At 34.1% G+C, this 23,007-nt stretch overlaps 4 protein-coding genes across 4 annotated transcripts; 2 read left to right on the forward strand and 2 right to left on the reverse strand.

Moving 5' to 3' along the window:
• Nucleotides 1–11,374: 11,374 nt before the first annotated feature.
• On the forward strand, nucleotides 11,375–12,290 carry COL26b_011623 (uncharacterized protein; the record flags this gene model as incomplete). Its single annotated transcript, XM_053184287.1, has 2 exons — nucleotides 11,375–12,205; nucleotides 12,270–12,290. The coding sequence occupies 2 exons, from the start codon at nucleotides 11,375–11,377 to the stop codon at nucleotides 12,288–12,290; spliced, it is 852 nt and encodes a 283-aa protein (XP_053031757.1).
• Nucleotides 12,291–14,007: 1,717 nt separating this feature from the next.
• On the reverse strand, nucleotides 14,008–16,572 carry COL26b_011624 (uncharacterized protein; the record flags this gene model as incomplete). The annotated part of the gene is made up of 7 exons (XM_053184288.1): nucleotides 14,008–14,153; nucleotides 14,205–14,583; nucleotides 14,703–14,733; nucleotides 14,793–14,914; nucleotides 14,961–15,458; nucleotides 15,582–15,830; nucleotides 16,111–16,572. The coding sequence occupies 7 exons, from the start codon at nucleotides 16,570–16,572 to the stop codon at nucleotides 14,008–14,010; spliced, it is 1,887 nt and encodes a 628-aa protein (XP_053031758.1).
• A 1,859-nt stretch (nucleotides 16,573–18,431) lies between these two features.
• COL26b_011625 (uncharacterized protein) lies at nucleotides 18,432–21,311 on the forward strand (the record flags this gene model as incomplete). Its single annotated transcript, XM_053184289.1, has 10 exons — nucleotides 18,432–18,482; nucleotides 18,559–19,569; nucleotides 19,622–19,753; nucleotides 19,811–19,912; nucleotides 19,965–20,074; nucleotides 20,127–20,262; nucleotides 20,320–20,612; nucleotides 20,697–20,853; nucleotides 20,919–21,172; nucleotides 21,233–21,311. 10 exons carry the CDS (start codon nucleotides 18,432–18,434, stop codon nucleotides 21,309–21,311), a joined length of 2,325 nt encoding a protein of 774 aa, XP_053031759.1.
• Nucleotides 21,312–21,848: 537 nt separating this feature from the next.
• On the reverse strand, nucleotides 21,849–22,910 carry COL26b_011626 (uncharacterized protein; the record flags this gene model as incomplete). Its single annotated transcript, XM_053184290.1, has 3 exons — nucleotides 21,849–22,526; nucleotides 22,596–22,649; nucleotides 22,896–22,910. The coding sequence occupies 3 exons, from the start codon at nucleotides 22,908–22,910 to the stop codon at nucleotides 21,849–21,851; spliced, it is 747 nt and encodes a 248-aa protein (XP_053031760.1).
• Nucleotides 22,911–23,007: the final 97 nt, after the last annotated feature.

The raw sequence follows: 23,007 nt of genomic DNA on the forward strand, positions 1-23,007 counted from the left end.
AAACTTATTATTATTATTATTTTCTTTGAAAAGGGTTTTACTTTCTAGAGTTTTAATTAGGTTATTAATATTTATAAATAAAAACTTTAGTTGATATTTATATTTAATTAAAAACAAATATTCATTTTGTATTACGTATAAATTTTAAGAATTATAAAGATATTATAAGTTATAATTATAAAGGAATTAATAGTAATAAAGAAATTATTTCTTTCATTTTTAAGCTTTTTATGAATAAGAATAAGCCATTTATAAATAACTTTTGCTTATTTATTCTATTTATAAATACGTTTCATAATAATAAAACTTTTAAAAATAAAAATAATATACTTAAAAAGTTAATTAAAAAATAATACTAAAAGTATGTTAATAAAAATATTAGTTTAAACAAATAGATATAAAATAAGTTCTATAAGTATTCTCAATAGAATTAAACGTCCTCATAAAAACTAATAAATAGTAATAATAAAAAAATAGGATACAAAATATTTATTAAATTTATTAAGAAACTTTTCAATAGTATTAGCTATATAAATAGTTTAGTCTTTTAAAAAAAAGTATTCTATTTAGCTTGAAACTAAAGATAATATTTATAAATAAAAATATAAACTTTTATAAATAGCTATATAGTAATAACTTATGAAATATTATTTAGTATAATATACAGGATTATAAGAGTTATTACAGTATTGTAAATAAAAACGTAAGGGTTTATAAGAATATAGAAAGTTATATAAAAAAGGAAGGAATTTATATATATTTTAAGAAAAATCTTCTATTTAATTTACTTTTTGATTAATTAACTACTTTTATTTATAAATATAAATATATAAATTAATATATTTTATAAACTTCAAAAAGGTTATTAAGGTTCTTTTAATTATACTATAAAGAGTAAACTTATAAACTATTTTAAATAAAAAAGTTCTATTTTTATATGTATAATTACTTTTTATATAATATTTTAGTTTATAAGCGTTTTTACATATATATAAAGTACTTTCTAGTTATGTTTATAGCTAAAGGGGTATATAATAGTTTATTTTATAATAAATCTTCTACTCTATATAGCCTCCTTAGTAAACGTTACAAAAAAAGTAAGTTATATAACTAATATAAGTTTTATAAACTTATAATTCAAAGATACTTAGGAGCGTAACTTCCTCTTAAGTAATATACGCCTTTTTATAAACTCTTTAGTTTCCTCTGACTACTAGCTCTTAATAGAACTATAATTATAGAACCAGTAGGCTATTAGATAAAGGGGAAAGTCAGAGGTTATTATAATATAAATTCTAAATAAATATTATAGTGGCTAGCTAGAAGCCATATAAATTATATACTAATATAAGTATTATAGAGATATATTTATATTACTAGCTATAAAAAGGTATTGTTTTCATGATAATAACTTATATATTTATAATAATATTAATAACTTTATTAAAGAAAATATTAAAAATATTACTTTATATATTAATTTAAAGCCTCCGGTTATTTATTATAATTTTTACTTACTTAAAGCAATAGACCTCTTAACCTTGTACCTTTTAATAATATATAGAGCTTTTAGTTATATAATTATAACTCTCTTAACTTTAGCTTTACTTATATATATATATTATATTAAATAACCATATAATCGTTAATTTAATTTTAATAATAATATAGTTTATTATTACTTAGTTACTTAATTATTAAAAATTATTAAACTAGTAACTTATCTTCTCTTTTAAATATTACTTATATTACTTATATTATCCGTATTAATACTTTATCATTTATTATTCGTTTTATTTCATTAATCTACTTAATACTTTTAATATACTTTATATTATCTATAAATAAAGTAATATACTAAACTAATAAGCTTAATAATAACTATATTATTATTGGTAATACTTTCTCTATTTAGTATAGAATATATTTATTAATATTGCCTTGTTGAATTTATACTTAAACTTAAGTTATATTTACTTTAGCATTATAAGAGGTTTATATCAAAGAAAGCTGCTTTTTACAACAGCTAGAGATATATATAGCTTTTACTTTAAAGCTATTGAAAATATATATTACTTTAATTATAATATAGAGAAAGTTCTTTGTAAAAATATTCTTAAAAACTTTATTTAATACTACTATAATAAAGTACTTCTAATTAAAACTAAAATACTTATTAAAGCTAAAAGCTTTATTTAATACATAGATATTATTCTATATAGTAATATCTTTAGCTATTTTCTTAGAAAAAGATATACTTAATAAAAAGTTAGTATTTTTATATTCTTTATATAGTATAAATATCATAAGGGATTTATTATAAGTAATAAAGTAAAGAAAAGGAAGAAACATAAATATAAAACTTTATATATAATAGAGTCTTTATATTTCTAGTTATAAGAACTTCTTCTAATAACCTCTTTAGTTAAGAAGTTATCTCTTATATAGTAGTATTACTAAGCTATGAAACTTTAATAACTTATTTAGCTTTAATATATTTAGCTTTATTATATATAATACTACTAGCTTTATATTATATAACTAGTATTACTAGTATTATATTAATCTATTTAGCTAAGGCGTATATTTAACTATATATAAAGGTCTACTTATTAGTAAGAATATATAAAGTTTTTATACTATTTTTCTTAATTAGCAGAAAGTATAAGTTAAAATACTTATATAGTATCTCTTGAATTATCCATCTATATAAGGTGAGTTTTACTATAGTATCTTTATAGTAAGGCTATATCATAACTATAAACTTAATCTTAATTTAGTTAGTAATTTTTAAATTAATAATAATATTATTAATATTAATAAGCTTAAATTATTGTCATTATAAATATTAGCTCTACTAGTTATATTAACACTTATAATAATAACATATTAACTGCCTTATATTACTTTATAAAAAAGTCAATATATTTCTATATTAGTAAGATTATAAAAAACAACCTTTAATATATAATAATTTATTTTATAATACATCTTCTGTTTTATGTAGCCCTCTTAATAAGCCTTATAAACTTATAATTTAAAAATATATAGGAGAGTAATTCCCTCTTAAGTAATATATACTTTTTTATAAACTTTTTAGTCTTCTCTAACTATTAGTTCTTAGTAATTATAAGCTTAGTTTATTAAAACTTTGATGTTATTTTTTATTGCTATTAGAATATTTTATAAAGTAAATAAATCTTGTTTTTTTTATATTTCTATTTATATATAACTACTTCTTATATTTTATAAGATATCTTATTTTTCTAGAAAGGTTTTTAAAATAGATTTTTATTTTAACAGTATATAAGTTAAGTTAAATAATAATTTATTTTAATAGCTAAAGCTTAAAATAACTAAAAAAAAATAAACATTGATTCTTAAAATATATTTAAAACTAGGTTTATATAAATATTAATAAGAAACTAGTAAATATAATTAAATTTTAAATCTTAGATAAACTTAATAAGAACTATAACTTATTTAAGTTTATTTTAAGATTCAAAGCTTTACTTCTTTTTGAGTTATATATTTTAGATATTTTTAAGTTAAATAATAATATAAATCTTATTTTAATATTCATATACTTATAAAAACTTATAAGCTAAATTATTTTAGATATTAGAAGTAATAAATTATTTTCTCTTTAAATAGTAATTAGACTATTTAAAAATAATTTTAAAAAGAGTAATTTAGTTATTAAAACTATTATAAGAGAGAATTATTTAAATATTTTGTATAAAGTTATTTATTTAAATATTAAACTAATAGAATTTCATAACCAATAGACTAATTTTTGTTATGAAATACTAGTTTATAGAATTTTAAATATCTAAAAAGCTTTTATAATTAAATATCTTTAAAACTATTAAAATTTAAATAACTTTTAATTGAATACAATAGATAACTTAAAATTTTATTACTTATAAAGAATTATTTTAAGATTTCTTTGATTTTAAGTATTATATAAAAGTTATGATAAAAATTATTTATTTAAACTTTTATTAAAACAGACTGAACATTAATGAAATATTTATAATAGTTAGTAGTAAACCTAATAATTTATAAATTTTAATTTTAATTTTAAGAAGATGTAAATCTAAAAAGCTAAAATTTAAAAATAGAAGGTTTTAAGAATTTAAAAATACTCTTAAAGAAGTTAAAAAATATTTATATTAGAAATTTATTAATAAAGAATAATCTTTATAATATATTTAGTTTTAAAAAAAAAATTATATAAAAATTAAATTCTTATTAATTAAAACAATAACTTATTAATTAGTTTTTAGAATTATTATAAAAATCTAAAATAATATTAAAACTAAAGTAGTTTTTGAAAAATAAAAACTAATTTATTAAAACTTTATAAATAAAAAATAATTTAAGTTAGAAGATATTATAAAGATAAAAAGATATCTTACTAAAAGTTTTATATATTTTAATAATATAGTTATTACTATATTTATATTATTATATATAAATTTAATTATTTTTAAGATATTTAGAAAAGGATTTAGATTTATTTCTTATATAAATAGAGAAAATAATGGTTTTTTATAACTTTTTATAATTTATAATATTATAACTTTAAACTATATTATTAATAACTTAAGCTATTTATAATATTATAAACTACTTAAAAAACCTAAAAAAGCCATTATAAGAAATCAAATTCTAATAATTTATAAAATAAATATAAAAGTTTTTTATAAAGCTTTTTATAAGCTTAATAGGGAATAAATAGAGAATTTTATTCTTAAGAATATTTTTATATTAAAGGTTTTAAAATTAATATTGTTTTAAAATCTTTTTTTCAAAATATTAATATTTAGTTAAATAGATATATTAATAAGGTTTATTATAAAGGAATTAAAACTTTATCTTAGATATTTTTATATATTAATAATATTTATTCTTAAAATATAAACCTATTTCTAATTATTTTACTTTATTTTTATTATAAGTCTATGTTAATATCAACTACTTAAGAGTTACAAATATTATATAGTTATTAATAATAACTTCTAAAAAATAACTTCTTTATAATTTTAAACTTATATATAAAGATAATACTTATTTTTAGTATTTATAAACTAAATATTTCAGTTAAAAAGCTTTTAAATATTTAATTTAAAATACTTAAGATATAAAGATTGAAAAACTAATTTATTTAGAATATATAGATTATTTTATTATATATATATATAATAAGTTATTTTATAAAGACTATTTAAATCTAGAAATAAGTATTTGTATTAGTATATCTTTTAAGATTTATTTACCTACTTGAAAACTTATTTAGAAACTTTATAGCTTTTAATAATTAAAAATAAATATATAAAATTTTTCTTAAGTTTTATCTTAGAACTAGAACTTATTATGATATTTTCTAAATACTATAAGTTTTTAAGAATTAAGGTTGTAAATAAAAAGGACTTCTTATACATAAAATAAAATAAGATATTAATAGATCTATTATTATAATCTAAGGAATAACTAAATAATAAGTTTAAGAGAATAATATCAATATTAAGCTTCCCCTGTTTTATGTAGAAAAACTAATTAATAGAAAATACAAAATTGGAAATAAAATAAGTATATAAACTATATAAATATTAAACTTAATAGAATTTCTATTCAAGTTATAAAATAAATTAATATTTATACGTATTTTCTTATATGATACAAGTTTTTATACATTAATAAACTAAAAGTCTTTTGATAAGGTTAAAGAGGAATAATTTAAAAAGTATTTTAATATATAAATATTAGCTTATAATATATTATAAAACTTAGAAGTTTAAATTTATTAAGAAAGGATATATATTTATAGTTATAGAATATATTTTTCAAGAAAACAAAAAAGAATAAAGAGAAAAAGTTTAAAATAGTTTTATATAGCTAAATTAAATATTTTATAAAATATATATTTAATATATATAATCTCTATAAGATCTCAATCTTAATACTTAAAAGAGTAATTATTTAATAAAATATTATTTTTAATAAAAATAAATTCTTTTTAAAAGAAATATTATAAAAAGCTTAAAACTTATAATTATAAAAGCTATAATTAAAGAGATAGAGAAATCATTTTCAGCTTTCAATATATTTATAAGCTATAATGTTTTTAATAGAAATGATGTTATAATTAATAAAGGAGATATAATATGATACCTATTATAAAATATAGAAAATAAGAAAACTAAATTTAAAATATATTAATATAGTTTTTTTAATTTTGAAATTTTTTTTTAAACTTAATACTTAAATATTTAAAAATGTCTTTCTTAAATGAACTTTAGAATTTTTAGATAATAAAGGTTTTAAAAATAATAATACTATTATTACTTTAGAATTTTTAAAAAAGGCTAGAGTTTATTCGTAAAATAAAATCTCTATTAAAAGATATCAAAGACTTTTAATTAATAAATATGAATAGTTCTTATAAGAATTTACTTCTTTTTAAAAATTAATTTAATCTTAGAGATATATAGAAAAAACCTTTTAAGCTAAAAAAGAAGTATTTATATATAAAGAAAACTTATATTTAAATTCATTCTTATAAAAAAGTAGTTATTAGAATAAATTTAAAAATATTTTTATTATTTATATTAACAATATTATTAACATAGGGAATAAAAACTTAATATCTGATAAATAAAAGAGAATAAACTTTTATATAATTGTTATGTTAAAAAGGTAGAGAACTATAGAGGAAAATAAAAGACTTTATTATATATTATTTAAAATAATAAGAATTAGATCTAATAAACTTCTAAGAGATAACATTTATAAAAGATTAATTTTAAAACCTCTTTTTAATTTCTTTTTATAATTTCAAAAAATATATTATATTTAATTATTATTGTTTTTAAAAGTTTTAAAAACTTTTTAAAAAACCTTTCTAGTAGTTTTGAAAGTTATTTCTTACTATATATTATAAAACGCTTAAGAAAATTATTAACTTTAAAATATAAAAAGTTTTCAATTATTTAAAAATATGTTCAAAACTTTTCTTTTTAAAATTAATTTTTATTTATAAACTTAATATAAATAGATATTTTATAGATATAAAAGCTTAAAATATTAGAAAAGAAAACTTCTAAGTAAAAGATCTTAAAAATATTTATTTTGTAGCATTTATTTATAAACCTTTTAAGTTATAATAATAATTACGATATAATTTAATTATAAACTATATTAATATAATATTATTGATGAATTTTTAAATATAAAAATATTTAAAAAAAAAAAAAGATTTAGTTACTTATAAGATATTATAAAAAAAAGTTTTTTTATAGATATATTGTTAAATTAAATAAAACTTCATCTAGCTTTTAAGATATGTTTTTCTTATAATATAAAGAATTTAGCTTTACTTTTGAAAAATTTAACTTATAAAGTTTAAAAATAAACTTCTATTATTTTCAAAACTTTAATTAAAAAGTTCTAGTTATTATTTATATTAAGAACGTTTTTGTTTTATTTTATAAAAACAATATAAATAAAATTTATAAGATTATTAATAAAAGTAAACCAAAATATATAATTAAAGAAGAAAGAGATATGAAATAATATTTAAAAATAAAAGTTGTAAAATATTAAAAAACTTAAAAAGTCTTTTTAGTTCATAACTTATATATTAAGAAAATTACTTAGAAGTTTAACTCAAATAAATAAGATATAAACTATATGATAAAAAGTTAAAATATTTTAAAAGATAATTAGATTAATACTTTATATTATTATATTTATAAAAATAGATATTATATCTATAATAATATTCTACTCTAATTCTTTATAAATCTATTTTAAAAATATTTAGCTATTATAAAATATATTATATAATATCTATACAGAACTTACTATTTTATGATTTACTTTAATATTTTAAGAAATTAGTTTATAAGTATTTAGATGTTATTTATAACTATAATTACTTCATTTATTAATAATAAAATAATATATTTTTATAGAGACATTTTATAACATTACTTAGAAGATTAATTTAATAAAAAATAACTAAATGAATAATAGTTATAAGATTAACTACTAAAATAGAATTTTTAAGTTTAATAGAAATAATGAAAAAGATAATAGCTTTTTAGAAGTTATTTAAAACAAAATATTAAATTTAAGCTTATTTATATATAATATATAACTAAGTAAATTTTTAAAAAGTAATAATTTTAAGATTAAAATAAAACCTAATAAAGCTAAAAAAAAATAGACGTTTTATATTAAAAAACTAAAAAAAGAATATTGATTTAAAAGATAATTAAAATAAGTTATTAAAAAAAACAAAATATATTTTTTAATTTTTATAGTTAAAAATATGTAAATAAACCTATAAAAAGCTTAATATTAGAAAAAAACTTATATAAAATTTCTTATTAAACATTATAAATATTAAATTTTATTTTTAAAAGTATTTCTAAAAGGGTTTTTATTAAATAGACGTAATAGAAAAAATATTTATAAGAAAAGAAGTAGGTTTAAAAAAGTATTCAGTATACTTATTAGAAATAGTCTATTAATATAAAAAAAAGAAAAGAATATTTCTTATTATTAAATAAACTATTAATTAAGAGAATCTCTTAAAAAAAGCTAACAAGTATATTATTTATAAAATAATTTGAAATGGAAGAAGTTTATAAATAGAAATATTACTTTATAAAGTATTAAAAAATAAATTAAAAAAATATTTAATTTAAAAACTTTATGTAATTTTTATAAAAAATAAACTTTAAACCTTTATAAACTTATAAAGTTTATAAAAAGTAATAATTTTAAAAACTTATATTTTCTTTTTATAAGTTTTCTTTTTGAATTAAATTATTTATAATGAGCTATTATATAATAAAATATTTATAAATAGTAAAATAGTTTTAAACTTTTATAATTCTATAATATCTAAATATAAATAAGTAAAACTTATATTTTTATTAAATATTTTACTAAATATTATAAAAATGTCAAGAATTATTATTATTTATTAGCTAAAAATATTTTTATAAGTAAATATAATATACATCTCTTAAAGTTTTAATTTTAGCTTTAATATAAACAATGAAGATTTTTATAAAAATAATATTTAGACTTTTCTTTTTAAATACTTTTAAATAAAATAATTACATATTTATTATGACTAAAATAGAAAAATTAATTATAATATTTTCAATTAAAAAAACATTTATAGAAATAAAACTTCTTATTATAAAAGTTATTAATAATATATTTAAAATATTTCATTTTATTATCCTTATTAATATAATTATTGTACTTATTATTATTAAAATGAGCAATATAAAGTTTGAAAAAAATATGTATTTATAAAACAAAGAAATAAAAACTAAAAAAAAATTATTATTTTTATTATATTAAATAAAGTTAATGATATTATTATTATTTTAATAAAACTTAACTTTAATAAAAATATAAAAAATATATGTTAGAGAAATATTAATAAAGTATTATAATAAGCATCAGAAAATATATTTCTAATACTTATAAGAAGTTTATTATTATTATCCTCTTTAAAAAGGTTTTTATTTTTTTAAAACTTTACTTAATTTATTAATATTTATAAATAAAACTTTTAGTTAGCTTTCATGTTTAATAAAAAGAGTAATATTAATTGTATATTCCTTATAAGTTTTAAAAATTATAAAAACATTATAATCCTTAGTTATAAAAGAATTAATAACAATCTTTTATTTTTAAACTTCTTATTAATAAGAATAAACTATTTACAGTTAACTTTAATTTTTTTACTTTATTTATAAATAAGCTTTATAATAATAGAATCTTTAAGAGTAAAAGTAATATACTTAATAAGTTTATTAAAAATAATATTAAGAGTATATTAATGAAAATATTAATAACTATCGATAAATAAATATAAAATAATCTTTATAAATATTCTTAATAAAATTAAAAGTTATAATAAAAACTAATAAGTAGTAATAATAAAAGATAAAATATTTATTAAGTTTATTAAAAAAACTTTTAAGTAGTATTAACTATATAAGTAGTTTAATTTCTTAAAAAATATCTTATTTATTTATAAAACTAACTAAACATATTATAAATTAAGAAAGCTTATTAAAGTTTTTCCAATTATACTATAAAAAGTAAACTTTTAAACTATTTTTTCTTAAAAAAGTATTTCTATTTTTGATATATATAATTAATTTTTATATAATATTTTAGTTAATAAGTGTTTTCATATAGTTATATATAAAGTATTTTTAGCTATTATTATAGTTAAAGAAGTATATAATAGTTTATTTTATAATATATCTTCTACTTTATATAACTTCTTTAATAAGTTTTACTAAAGGAGTAAGTTATATAACTAATATAAGCTTTATAAACTTATAATTTAAAGATACTTAAGAGAGTAATTTCTTCTTAAATAAAATACGCCTTTTTATAAACTCTTTAGTCTCCTCTAATTACTAGCTCTTAATATAATAATACTTCTATTAATATAAATAGTAAAAAGAATAGAAATATATTACTAATAATTTAGTTATTTTTAAAATTTATTAATACTTAAATAGCATAACTATATAGATATTATATATATAGCTAAATAGCTTTACTTAAGAGTACCATAATAATATTATGCTTATTTTTATATTATATAAATAAAGCTAAGATATTATATTAAAAAAAGTTATTAATTTAATAGCTAATAATAAAAATACTATTTTTAGTTATATAAGTAGAAAACCCCTTTTTATATATATAGAAACCCTGTTTTTTCGCCCCTTACGTGAGTAGGGGGTCTAGCATTAGCCTGCCACACGCTTTGACACCCGGGTACACACTCACAGACGCAGCATTACCAAGTGACGGTTTACAAACCGGTCAAATGGTTATAGCAATAATCGCGCTGCCTGTCGTATCATGAACGACCCAATTAAACCGCCATTGCCTGCTCTATTGTCGCCAAAGCCTCGGCGACAAGATGCGGCTCTACGGCCCGGACTTGCTGCATAGGCAATTACCCGTCGTCGCCGCATTTATCCTACATCTTTGCGTTCAATCGTCAGCTCAACCGTCGACCGTATCCAGTACTCACCCCGCGGACGCATGTGTGGGCGTTTGCGAATTTAAAACGATTAACTACATCACACACACCCTCCCACAGCAGTGTCTGAAAACTAGCTGGCCTGGAGAGAAAGCCGCAACAGACGGAATAGGACCTGGTTATGATGCCGCCGCGGGTAATCCAACAGCCGAGCTCAGCGCCGAACATGCGACAACTACGACAGATGCCGCCGCCAATTCTTCGTTGGGCGGAACTTCGATGCCCCCGCCCACGGACATAAGTAGCGACGAGGAACCAAGCCCAAGGCCCTTCATGTCATTCGAAGACTGGAAAGAGATGATGCTTCGCAAGGCCGGGCAGGATCCATCCGAGTTGAAAAGTCGCCGGACATATGATCGAGGTGAAGATCATGATGGAGCAGCGAAGACCTCGGGGCTGGACTGTCTGGGTGACGATGGCGAGATTGATCTAAATTTCGACGTTGTCTCGGAGAAAATCAGCAACATTGCATCGGCGCCGCAAGCATTACCAACTGAGCCGCGAGCGTCAGACCTCCAAGAACCGGTGCTCTACGACGATGGCAGAACCCAATACGATCGAAGCAAGGATGCTGGGAAGACTTGCAAAGAACGATTCTCGTACTCGTCATTTGATGCTGGTGCCACAGTTCTGAAGACAAACAAGGGTGCGAAGAATGCGAAAGCCATCTTAGTCGAAAACAAGGATTCCTATATGCTTTTAGAGTGTTCGGCGGAAAATAAGTTCGTTATCGTGGAGCTGAGCGATGACATTTTGGTTGACACTGTGGTGCTCGCCAACTTTGAATTCTTCTCGAGCATGATCCGGCAGTTTCGAGTCAGTGTCAGCGACAGATATCCTGTTAAGGTCGACAAGTGGAAGGACCTTGGCACATTCGAGGCAAAGAACTCTCGAGACATACAGCCTTTCCTTGTACCCAACCCTCTGATCTGGGCAAAGTATGTCCGCGTTGAGTTCTTGAGCCACTATGGGAACGAGTACTATTGCCCGGTGTCTTTACTACGAGTCCATGGCACTCGAATGTTGGAGTCCTGGAAGGACACCGAGACACCCGCCGACGAAGAGGACGTAGCTGATGAACCGCCAGAGAGCATTTCCGGCTCTGTAGGTAGCTCTGATGCGGCCGCCGACTCGGCAGCGTGGGATAGCACATCTCACTCTTCAACAGGCCGTTCGGGCGAGACCATAACAGCTCTTGACTACTCAATGGATCCTTTCCAGCCACTCAAACTGTTCAGATCCTCTGTTTGGGATAATTTTACTTGTCCGAAATTTACAAGGGGTCCCGTCGCGGGAATGATCGCGACGTCACCATTGTCAGAAGCCAATATTGCCGACAAAGGGCCCAACGCTCAGAAGAAGTCGGCATCCGGAATCCCCAATGGGCACATGAGAGAAAACAAACTACCTGTCGCCACAATCATCAGCGGCAATCAACCAGAGATTAGCCCCGAATTGACAGCGGCTTCGGCCTCTGCAACTTCTCACCAAATCAACACGCCGCCGGCCCCCCGCCCAGCAGGAGCAGGGACTGAGGATATGAATGCCAGCTCTTCCCCGACCAAAGCAACATCGCAGACCAATGCTCAGTCTCGATCCAAGAACAACTCAACAGCAGCCCCTGCTTCTCCTACTGTGCAGGAGAGTTTTTTCAAGGCTGTCAGTAAGCGGCTGCAATTACTGGAAGCCAATGTGACTTTATCACTCAAGTACATCGAAGATCAATCACGTTCGCTGCAGGCGACCCAATATTTGACCGAAAGAAAACAGTTGTCCAGAATTGATTCTTTCTTGGACAGTCTAAACCATACTGTTCTCTCAGAGCTGCGGACAGTACGCCAGCAATACGACCAAATTTGGCAGTCGACGGTCATTGCACTGGAAAGTCAACGGGAGCAATCACAGAGAGAAACCGTGGCGCTGAGCTCACGACTCAACATTCTTGCCGACGAGGTGGTGTTCCAGAAGCGAATGGCAATTGTACAGGCCATTCTCCTACTTTCTTGCCTTGTATTAGTCATTTTCTCGAGAGCTATGGCGCAACCCATCTTGACTGGCTCTTTTGATGCCTATCGATCCCCAAGCCTGAACCACCCCCTACCAGGCCTACCAACTGATCGCAATGTCGATAGCTCTTTCACCCCTCGGTATGACAAGTTTGGGCGGCTTGTTGAATGCAGCGACGGCGGTCACTTCGATACTGGCCCATCTCTAATAGAAGCGCCGAATGAGCACCGTCAGCTACTCACGCCAACATCGGACAGCGCACACGGTTCCTACATCGATGATGAGGCTGTGCCCGGCCCAGATCAAATCTCGGGGACAGATCATGTCCGAGACGTACAGTATCTCGGAAATGAGCCAGACATTGGTTACCAGTGCTCTTCTTCCAGTCACAGTACTCTTTCCACAGAGGAGGGAGGATTTTTAACAGATGAACCCTTGACAGCCCAAGACTCTCCCACCCAGGTTACAGAACATTGTCCACCAGCAATCTCGTCTCTGGAGACGCCCCCAATCGCAGTGCCGGATCTAAGGTTCCTGCCATCCAGTCGTGGAGTTGGTTCGTTGACAACGCGCAAGCCACTTCCTGCCCTGCCGGAGTACCCGCCTTAAACAGCACTTGGCTCTGGTTGTGGAAGCCGAAAAACAGTGCATTCAGTGGGACTGCAAAGAAATAAGTATCGGGTCCTCGGTCGGTCTAGGGATGAGAGTATCAGAGTAGACAGCCATGATATGTCTGCGGGCTCTAGCTAGTTATTAATGATTACACATGGTTGACGCCTCCAGAAAGCTCCTGTAATATAGCAAACAAAGCTGTGGGCCCATGCGTTCGGACAACCCAGTTTCATGCTAATCTCCCAGACAGTATGACGACCAAGCGTCGTCCAAAGATCCTTTTTCGCTCACTGTTGGTGATACATGTATGACTGCATATTGGTCTCGAAGTCGTGTTCCTCGAGGGCGGCCAGCCTTGTTCCTCGGTCGTACTGCGAGCGTCTACGGCGTTGCTCGTCACGGAAATGCTGGCCAGCGTTGGGCGTGAAAAGACCTGAGTCTCGTGTGAGTATCTATTGCAATTCAAAATCCTCGTCTGTCTTACCGACGTGCTCTGCATTCTCGCAACTTCGCTTCATCTTGGACTGATTGTCTGGCTGGGGAAAGGGTTCTTCCTCTCCAGCAAGCTCCGGGATGGGACCGTTGGATGTGTAAAACAGCTGCGTGATAATGAGCAGAACTTTCCATCTCAGCAGAATGCAGAGCCGTACCTTGGGACGATAGTGCGCTGCTTCAAGCATGACAGAGCTGTTTCTGAATTTTTGAACCAAGCAATCCTTGCCTTGGATGGCTTCACGTGTCTGATTAGCGACTGGCTTCGACATTGCAACCCAGAGTCTGAATGACTCACTGGCGTAGGAGATCTCGGCGACCTTGTCGCTTTTGAAGCAGTTCCATCTCTGGTTGCCCCTTGTGTTGACAAACTGTGGCTATATCAGCACTGCACCGCTGGGCTGTGGGGTATTCACCGACATCGATGATGTCCAGCGGCTGGATGATTTGTTAGCACTCGGCCTTCCCACAAGGTCAGAAAAACACTCACGTCTACGAAGTTGATGAACGCATATCCGACGCTGTGTTAATCTTGCGGTTAGTCTTTACAAAGCGAGAAGGAATAAGAGGGGGAACGTACTTGCAGTCATTCGCAAAGTCGATCCTCAGATACATGAAATCGTACTTTCCCCAGCTGGACTCGTCTACGATCCGCTTGAGCATGGCTTGATCAACCTTGTTGGGAATATTACGAAGCATGATCTGGACACAGTCAGCTTTGAAAGTCGGATCCATTTGGTCTACGTACAGTTGTGCGGACGTCCGTTCCTTCGCGGATGCGATTGACGTCGACATGGTTGTGATGGCTTGTAACGTTGTAGTACGGGGACCTGTTAACACGGGAGGCGTTCTGTCTTCGAGGCTCGGGTTTTGGGCTGCATGACATCGATCCAGCCGTAGACAGACCTCGTGCTTGAGGCGAGAAGAGCGGACTAACAAACTGGTATCCAGCAGGACTCGACGTAGCTGGCGGCAATGACAATCGAGAACCACCATCGAGGAGATATCCCATTCCCGGTTGGAACTGCGGCTGGCACAGAATCGGCCACATCGCAAATGGGGGAACCTGGATTCCGAAAGGAGGGCACGTGGAGCCTGGTCCCATCATACTTGTCCCATGTGGCGACATGCCTGTCTGCGTCGGGTTCTTAGACATAGCCAAAGCCTGGAAGGCGTTTGTCAGGTCCTGGCTAGGAAGGAGGGGGCCAGGAGCTTCGACGGAGCCACCAGGCTCCTCGTGTGTTGTCTGAAATTCATCGCCAGTGTCAATGGAAGACAGACTGATGTGTGCTCCCTTGCAGTCAAATTAGCGTCTGGTGCAGGTGCCGAGAGGAAGGGCTTTCTAGAGGCCAGAAACTCGACGGCATACCTCGATGATTCTGTTGTCGAGCGAGACGACCGCAGACAAGGCTTCTGACGCATCGCTGAACTCTGCGAAAGCCTTGTAAGTGTCCTCGTCGTGTACTTGTTGCGTGTGATAGGCCAAGAGATGGCCCTTTGCTTGTAGATGACGCTTGAAAACTGCTTCAAGGCGGGATATGTCAAGGACTCCCAAAGGTGTGGCAATGGCCAGGATCGACACCCACGAGCCACACTTCATAGGGGTCTGTCCGGCGTGCTGCGTAAAAGTCAGGAGGATTGTTCTCGGGTGGGAGGGACGAGCAGCATGTACCTCGGAAAAATGAGCTTCAGACATGTACTCCACCTCGAAGTCTGCCTGGACGCGGTGCAGATTGTCGTGGATCAGAACAGAATCACGTATGTCACCGAAATGGACGATAGCCCTCCCACTCCGATGATGGATCTGCCTTGGCTCTTGAACTAAGAGACCTAAGCGTTGGAGCTTCTGGCTGGGTGTCAGTCGGCGCAAAATGACCTGTCGAGATATCGACACTCACCGTGAAACACGACATAAGATCAGCTCCGTTCACAGTCCGACTAGACGACCAAATACTGAGGTACTGTGACAGTTCGCCCTCTTCCTTTTGGCTGGGCGAGAACAGATTGCGGTTCCTGCGCCTGACATGATCAGGAGTCGCAACGGGGCCGACAAAAGGTTGAAAAGCTGAGGCTGTCGGCGAAAGCTTCTGAAGAGCAACATTCGACGTGGTAGTAACGAACGGGTCCTTGTCAGCATTGGAAATTGCCCCACCAAAGGCGATGGAATGAAACCTAGACGGCGTGGTGTCTGGGGAATCTTGTCCGAGGGACTTGAGGAGACGAGACGATCTCGCTGAGCCCTCTTCTGGAGAGAAAGCCGTGAGTCTCGTGTCTGGAGTTCCCTTGAAGGACTCGGCTCCTCCAACAGAAGACCGCGGGGAAGACGGGTTGAAGACCACCGACTCGCGGTTGTGCGCCATGTTGCGTGCCGTGTCCCTGCTCTACGGCGCGAATTGAGGACAGTTAGAATGAAACTTCCCTGTCGGAGTAGAGGAAGGGTGTACAAGAGAAGACAGAAGTAGTGACGTCCCAATCACCACATCCGGCAAGGGAGGGGGTAGCTGAGGCAAAGGCTTGTCATCACGTACCTGATCGGAGAAACGAGGCTTTTGAATATCAAAGTTGATGCCGTTCTTCCTGTCCTCGAGAACCAGTCAAACACCCCGCAGCATACACCGTAAGGTAGATCTGTGACTGCGGATGGAATGGAGATCGAGAACACCGAGTTGTGTGGGCCTAGACTTGGGGATAAGTAAGGTAAGCCTTGCGGCCAGAAACGGCAGGACAAGACAAGACAGATTTGGGTTGTTTGAGTGTTTGTCCTTGCTTGGCGAAATATTGAGAAACTGAACGGGTGAGTATCTCAAACGATGGAATGGCAAGAAAGAAGAAAGGAGAGGAAAGGAGAGAGGACTAATGAGACTGGAAGGTTGATAACGTAAAGGAGAGGAAGGGCGCGCGAGGGCTGCTCGCAGGGTCGGCTGAGGGCGATGGGCTTTCCCGCTTCCTTCCTTTTCGCGAACGTTGTGTGCGTGGAATTAGAAGGCGCAGTGACCAACGAGAAAACCACAGTAAGTGCTGTTGGTTTAGCGAAGGTACTGAGATACGAGGCCTGTATGCGGCAGTCGCATTTCCTTCCTTCCTTCCCTGTAAAGATGATATTTGCAGGATAGGTGGATTGCACCTTCCACGCCTACATCTTCCAACCTACCTACCATAGGTAAGGAACCTTGCCCTTGCCTACCTACCTAGGTAGGGCAGGTGCCTCCTCACTGACCCTGCCTACCTGACTTACTCCGAGGAAGCAATTGAAGAGTTCCCATGACATGCGTGGAGCTCAGCCTCTGTCGGAAGGCACTTTCCTTTCCCTACCTTCCCTACCACCCTTCCTCTGTCCTGTTTACGACGATACGACCAGTTCACGGCCGACAACTGCAGTTCAGACACATACAGACCACGTCGTTCTGCGATACACGATAGCCATACTTCCAGCTCCAAGATGGTAGAGACCAAAGCACCCAGTGCGCCATCTGTGTTTATAGTCAAGATGCCTGCTCAACCTTCTATCTTGCTGCCTTCTGATTTTAGCTGGTGCTGCCTCCCATAAGTGTAACTGATGTACTCAAGATGTAATTGTCTTTTGGTAGCTAGAGACTTATGTTTCAACAAGTTATCGTCAATATTCTAGGGTGTATTGATCTAGGCTGGGTTGATGTAATGTTAGAGATGGAAGGGGCATTGAATGACGAAAGACGCTTCCACAGACCAGACAAGTGAGAGCACCCCTTATATACCTATGGTTGTAGGTGCTTATGTTCCAGGATGTCCCATCTGAAGAATGCGCCATTGTCTACACTGGACGGCAGCAGTTGTTGTGCACGTTCTCAGGTAAGGTACCTACTGGCGGGTGCAATGTACCTGGTGGGTGGGGCTGTAGGTAAAACGCTGCGGCTCAGGGTGCGCACTTGCTTCCTCCCCTGCACCTGCATTAGCGGAGGTCCACCAAAGAGCCTCAAACTTCTGACCCTCTATCAACACAACTTCCCCAGCATTTGATCTTAAGCCTATGCTAGCCAACCCTTCCCTTGTTCACAAACGTGTCTCAATCAACACTTTATCTCTGATTACACAGCTCTTGTTTTCCACAGAATCGCAGGTAACAAAGGTGGCCTGACGGAAACGAAGAGACCAAAGGGACGCAGCCAGCCTGAGCACACCAGATAATAACAAGGAGCCATCGACAGTACTGCTGGCTCCGATTAGCAGCCTATGGACGAAGATGCCCCGTCGCCCGCAGACCTATGATGACTATGGTGTTGCTGTACAGCAGGTTGGGCACCTCATTTTACCTTTGGCTGCATTCCCTTCTAGAATGCTGGCGATGCTGATTTATCAACAACCCTTAGATCATTCTGACTTCCACAGACTCGGACTTCCTGGACCAGCTTATCCCCGTGCTCAAAGACGCCTCCAATTCGAATCGAACGCTATCACTCACCCAGAACCTCGCAAGATATGCCGAGGATAGAGAGTCTGATATTGAGCGGATCGGCTTGACGAAGCATGAGGAATTTCTGGGTTCCGTCAACCAGCTACAAACTGTCCGCGAAGGTACCGTCGCTTTGACGGCCGAGATCCTTAGGCTAAATCAGTCCATCCAAGCAAGCACCGAAAAGCTCGCGAACCAAAAGCAAGCCCTCGTCGACACGCGCGCTGTGCGCCAGAACATCGCCGATGCCTCCGAAGCCCTCAAAGAATCTCTGAAGATTCTGCACGCTGTCAACCATGCCCACGATCTGATCCGCAAGAAGAAGTACTACGCCGCACTCAAGTCCCTCGATGACCTGCAAAACGAGCACCTCATACCGACCATTCAGAATAAGTACGCAACTCAGCATAGGCTTGCCGACGTAATCCAGAAGTCTATTCCGGCATCGCAGAAGATCATCTCGGAAGCTGTGATGGCGGATCTGAATACCTGGCTCTTTCGAATCCGCGAAACTTCGCAGTTCCTCGGCGAGGTTGCGTTCTACCATACCGAACTGAGGAGAGCGAGACAAAGAGAACGTGTGGAGCAAGACGGATACCTTACCAAATTCAAGCTCAACTCCTCCATTGAGCTCGTCTTTGATGAAAGTGAAGAGTTTGACGTGTTGGACAATGAGGAGCTGCAGGTCGACTTCACGCCTCTATTCGAGTGCCTCCACATCCACGACGCCCTCGGACAGAACGAGAAATTCCGAGCAGAATACGCTACTACCCGCAGGCAACAGAAGGATCTTCTGTTGCCTAGTACCGTTGGACTAGTGGCAGACGATGAAACCTCACTCAGCAGTTTGCTCGAGGGCATCGCAGGCTTCGCCATTATTGAAAAGGCCACAATGCGCCGGGCTCCTCATCTGCGGTCCGCCATCGACGTGAGTAGGGGGAAACGACACTGCCGCGCCTCAAATTGCTGAACTACCACAGGTGGACGAGCTATGGGACTCGATGTGTCACACCGCCATCACTCTGACTTCGCAAGCCCTGAACGAAGTGAGCAATGCCGAGATCCTCCTCAAAATCAAGGGCGTCATAGCTTTATTCATCCAAACCATGGAGGTACTTTTCCCGCTCTGTCGTTACGCTGGGGTTCCGTTAATGCTGAGGCAAATCTAGGGATGGGGCTATTCTGTATCTATGCTCGACAACTTCCTCCTCAAACTTTTCGACAAGTATGCAGAGCTTTTGAAGCGCCGTTTCAGCGAAGACTTCCAAGAGGTAAGCGCCGATGTCCCGCTTGTAGGGAATAGTTCGTAGCTGACGATTTTAGATCGTCTCAACAGACGACTACATGCCCATGGCAATCAATACGCGCGAGGAGTACGAGAAGGTGGTGAATGTCAGCTGGTTCTCCCAAGAAAAGACCCTGGAAGAGCTCAGGTAAGCCCATCCTTCACGATAGTTATGCCTCATCATTCTAATGCTTGTCTAGCTTCCCATGCGTCCTGCCCTTTTCCCAAATGTACCCCTTGTGCTGCATCGATATCCGGAACTTCTTGAACCAGTTCTACTTCTTTTCCGACGATCATTTCCAGCATCCCAATGTTATTGACGAGACACTCCGCAAGGTACGATCTTCACTAACGTGACTCTGGAGAGTTGGCAACTAATCGAGCACACTCTAGTCACTTGACGAGTTATTGACAGAGAAAGTGTGCAAGTCCCTCGTTGAAAGACTTAGCTCGCAATATCTGGGTCAAATCGTGCAAATATTGATCAACTTGGAGCACTTTGAGGCAGCATGCCAGGAACTGGAGCAGCTGCTCATCAGAGCAAGGTCATCGACATCGGCTGGTGGCCCCGTTACACTGGTGGCCACAGAAGAATTCCGGAACAATAAGAAGACTGCCGAGAAGCGCATATTCGAGCTCGTCAATTCCAAGATCGATGACCTGGTGGATACTGCGGAGTACGACTGGTATGTGTTGCTGTTGCTGCTCCTGGGGAACATGGCCGCAGTAGTTCATTGCTATTCGCTCTCGAAACTAACAACACGGCGTAGGATGGCAACAACTACATCCCCCGACCCAAGCAGTTACATGCAGACCATGACACGATACCTTTCCAATATTATGAACTCGACGCTTTTAGGCTTGCCACGGGAGATCAAGGAACTTATCTATTTTGATGCTCTCAGTCATGCTGCCAACAAGATTCTTGTACGTCAATTGATGCCCCATAGCGTTGCTGTTCCCTGTGGACAGGCTGACCCACAAACCCACAGGCACTGCCGCTGTCTCCCGATGTCAAGCATATCAACACCAATGCAGTAGCTGCACTCGCAAAAGATGTCCAGTATCTAACAGAGTTTGTCGAAAGTCTGGAGAATGGAGCGATGCTTCGAGAGAATCTAGACGAGCTCCAACAAACCGTGAACTTGATGCAGTCCGACAACCATGACGAGTTCTTTGACATTTCCATCCGGAACAAGAAATTTGGACGTGTCGACGCCATGAATGGGCCAATTCTTCTAGAGAAGTACGTACTTCGACTCTTATGAGGCAACTCGAATCCAAGTGTCAACTGACATTTATGCAGACTTACGTCGAACGCTCAGGGCCCTACTCGGAGTGCCCCTCTTGCCAACTTCTCATCACGATTTGGCATCATGAAATGAGTCGCGAAGTATTTGGAGACTACAGTGTACACGAACCACGCTCAGGATCATCGATGGACTGGCAGACTGGCATACCTGCCATCTACAGATTGCCAGCTGTGTGACCTTTTTCTTTTCTGACTGAAGCAACTGAATAATTCTATCATCAGGGCGCCATTAGGCTGGCATATATTTAGGACATGCTTCATCAACCGTGCCTGGGTACAAAACCTTGACGAAGGAACGCCGTTTACCAACGTGTTAGATGTTTCCATCGTCAACCCTTATGGTCGCCGGAAAGCCTCGAACGCCGCGACGCCACCAATAAAGCCACGAGGAAAAAAAGAAAAAAAAAGGGAGAAAGCCGAGAGCGGCTCATTCCCTCACCGACCAATCGCCTTTCTGATTCATGCGGGCCTCGAAACGACGTAACGATTGAGCTTTCCTGTACGCCTTTTCATGTCCAAGTCGGTTCGCCACTATTCAAACTCCTCCGACGACATGGGCGGCTGCTGGACTTGTCAGTCTTTTGTTTTCAAAGCTGGTGTTCTCCTTCAGTCAACTAACCTGCTGAGGTTGCATGGTGCCGTATCCGTACATTCCCTCAATTTCGCCGTACATACCTTGCTGCGCCTGACCATATGGCGCAGAAGGCCCAGGTTGTACTTGGCCAGGATACATGTTGGGGTTCTGGCGATAGTCCTGATCGGGGCCAAGAGCATGTCCGGCGAGTCCGTAGTCGGTCGTTGCCATAGGATGAGATGAGGAGGAATGGTTGGCAGCTTGTGGAATAGCGCCGTGTTGGCCTGATATCTGGGAAGCTGCCTGCGCCGGCACGCCCTGGCCAGCAGGGGCAGCCTGGCCTGCGGTTCGTTTGGCATGAGAAGAGGCTTCCTCTCGAGGAACTATGTCAATCAGGAAGTCAAACATGTCTGACTTGGCCAAGGCAGATGCAATATCAGACCGCTGCAGGGTTCTTCGCTTATTCTCTTCGGCGTGAATCCACGCACGCATTGTCAACTCGGTGATGAAAATATCGCAGCCCTTGGCGAAGAGAATGGGTGCTTCTGCCGATATCATCTTGACTTCAGGGTCGGCCTTCATGACCTTCTTTATCCGCGCCAAAGGCAGCTGGTGCAGCTTGTAGTCATGGTTATCGCTTTCCAGGTGGTTAATGGTCTGCTGCCAGTAAGTCGTCAGGATGTCTTTGTACTGGCCCGTCAGGCCTTGGTGGACCTGTTGCGATTGAGGCGCATGTCAGCAAATCAAGTAGGAGGGGTGTTCTCGAGTTTGATGGGCACGCACATTAGCCCATGGACCGGTGTACAGTTCGGCGGGAGCAAAGCCCTGGGCAGAGAGCTGTTCATATTGTCAGATGTGACCGAATCATCAGAAGCTAACCAGCGCCAAACAACACCGCGACCGGTGGTTGGATAGCCGCTGGACGATTGTTTGAAGTGAAATACGAACCGCAGCACTTGCACCTAGTAGCAGAGCAGAAGTCAGCAATGGCAACAACATGTGCTTCGAGCGACAGCGACGGGGATGCTTTGCGCAAGCACGCGCGGGCTTGACGCGTTTGAATTGCGCGAAGAGCTGTCTTACCGTAGTGACCTCCATGAGACGTATCGTAAACAGGCTGGGCGCGGCCTTGCTGCGCGTGAGAGCCGGATTGGTTCTGAGGGTCCATTTCGATCTATGTGCAGATGATTATTGT

Source organism: Colletotrichum chrysophilum (assembly GCF_026319265.1).
Source record: "Colletotrichum chrysophilum strain AFK26 chromosome Unknown scaffold_146, whole genome shotgun sequence".
Lineage (NCBI taxonomy): Eukaryota > Fungi > Ascomycota > Sordariomycetes > Glomerellales > Glomerellaceae > Colletotrichum > Colletotrichum chrysophilum.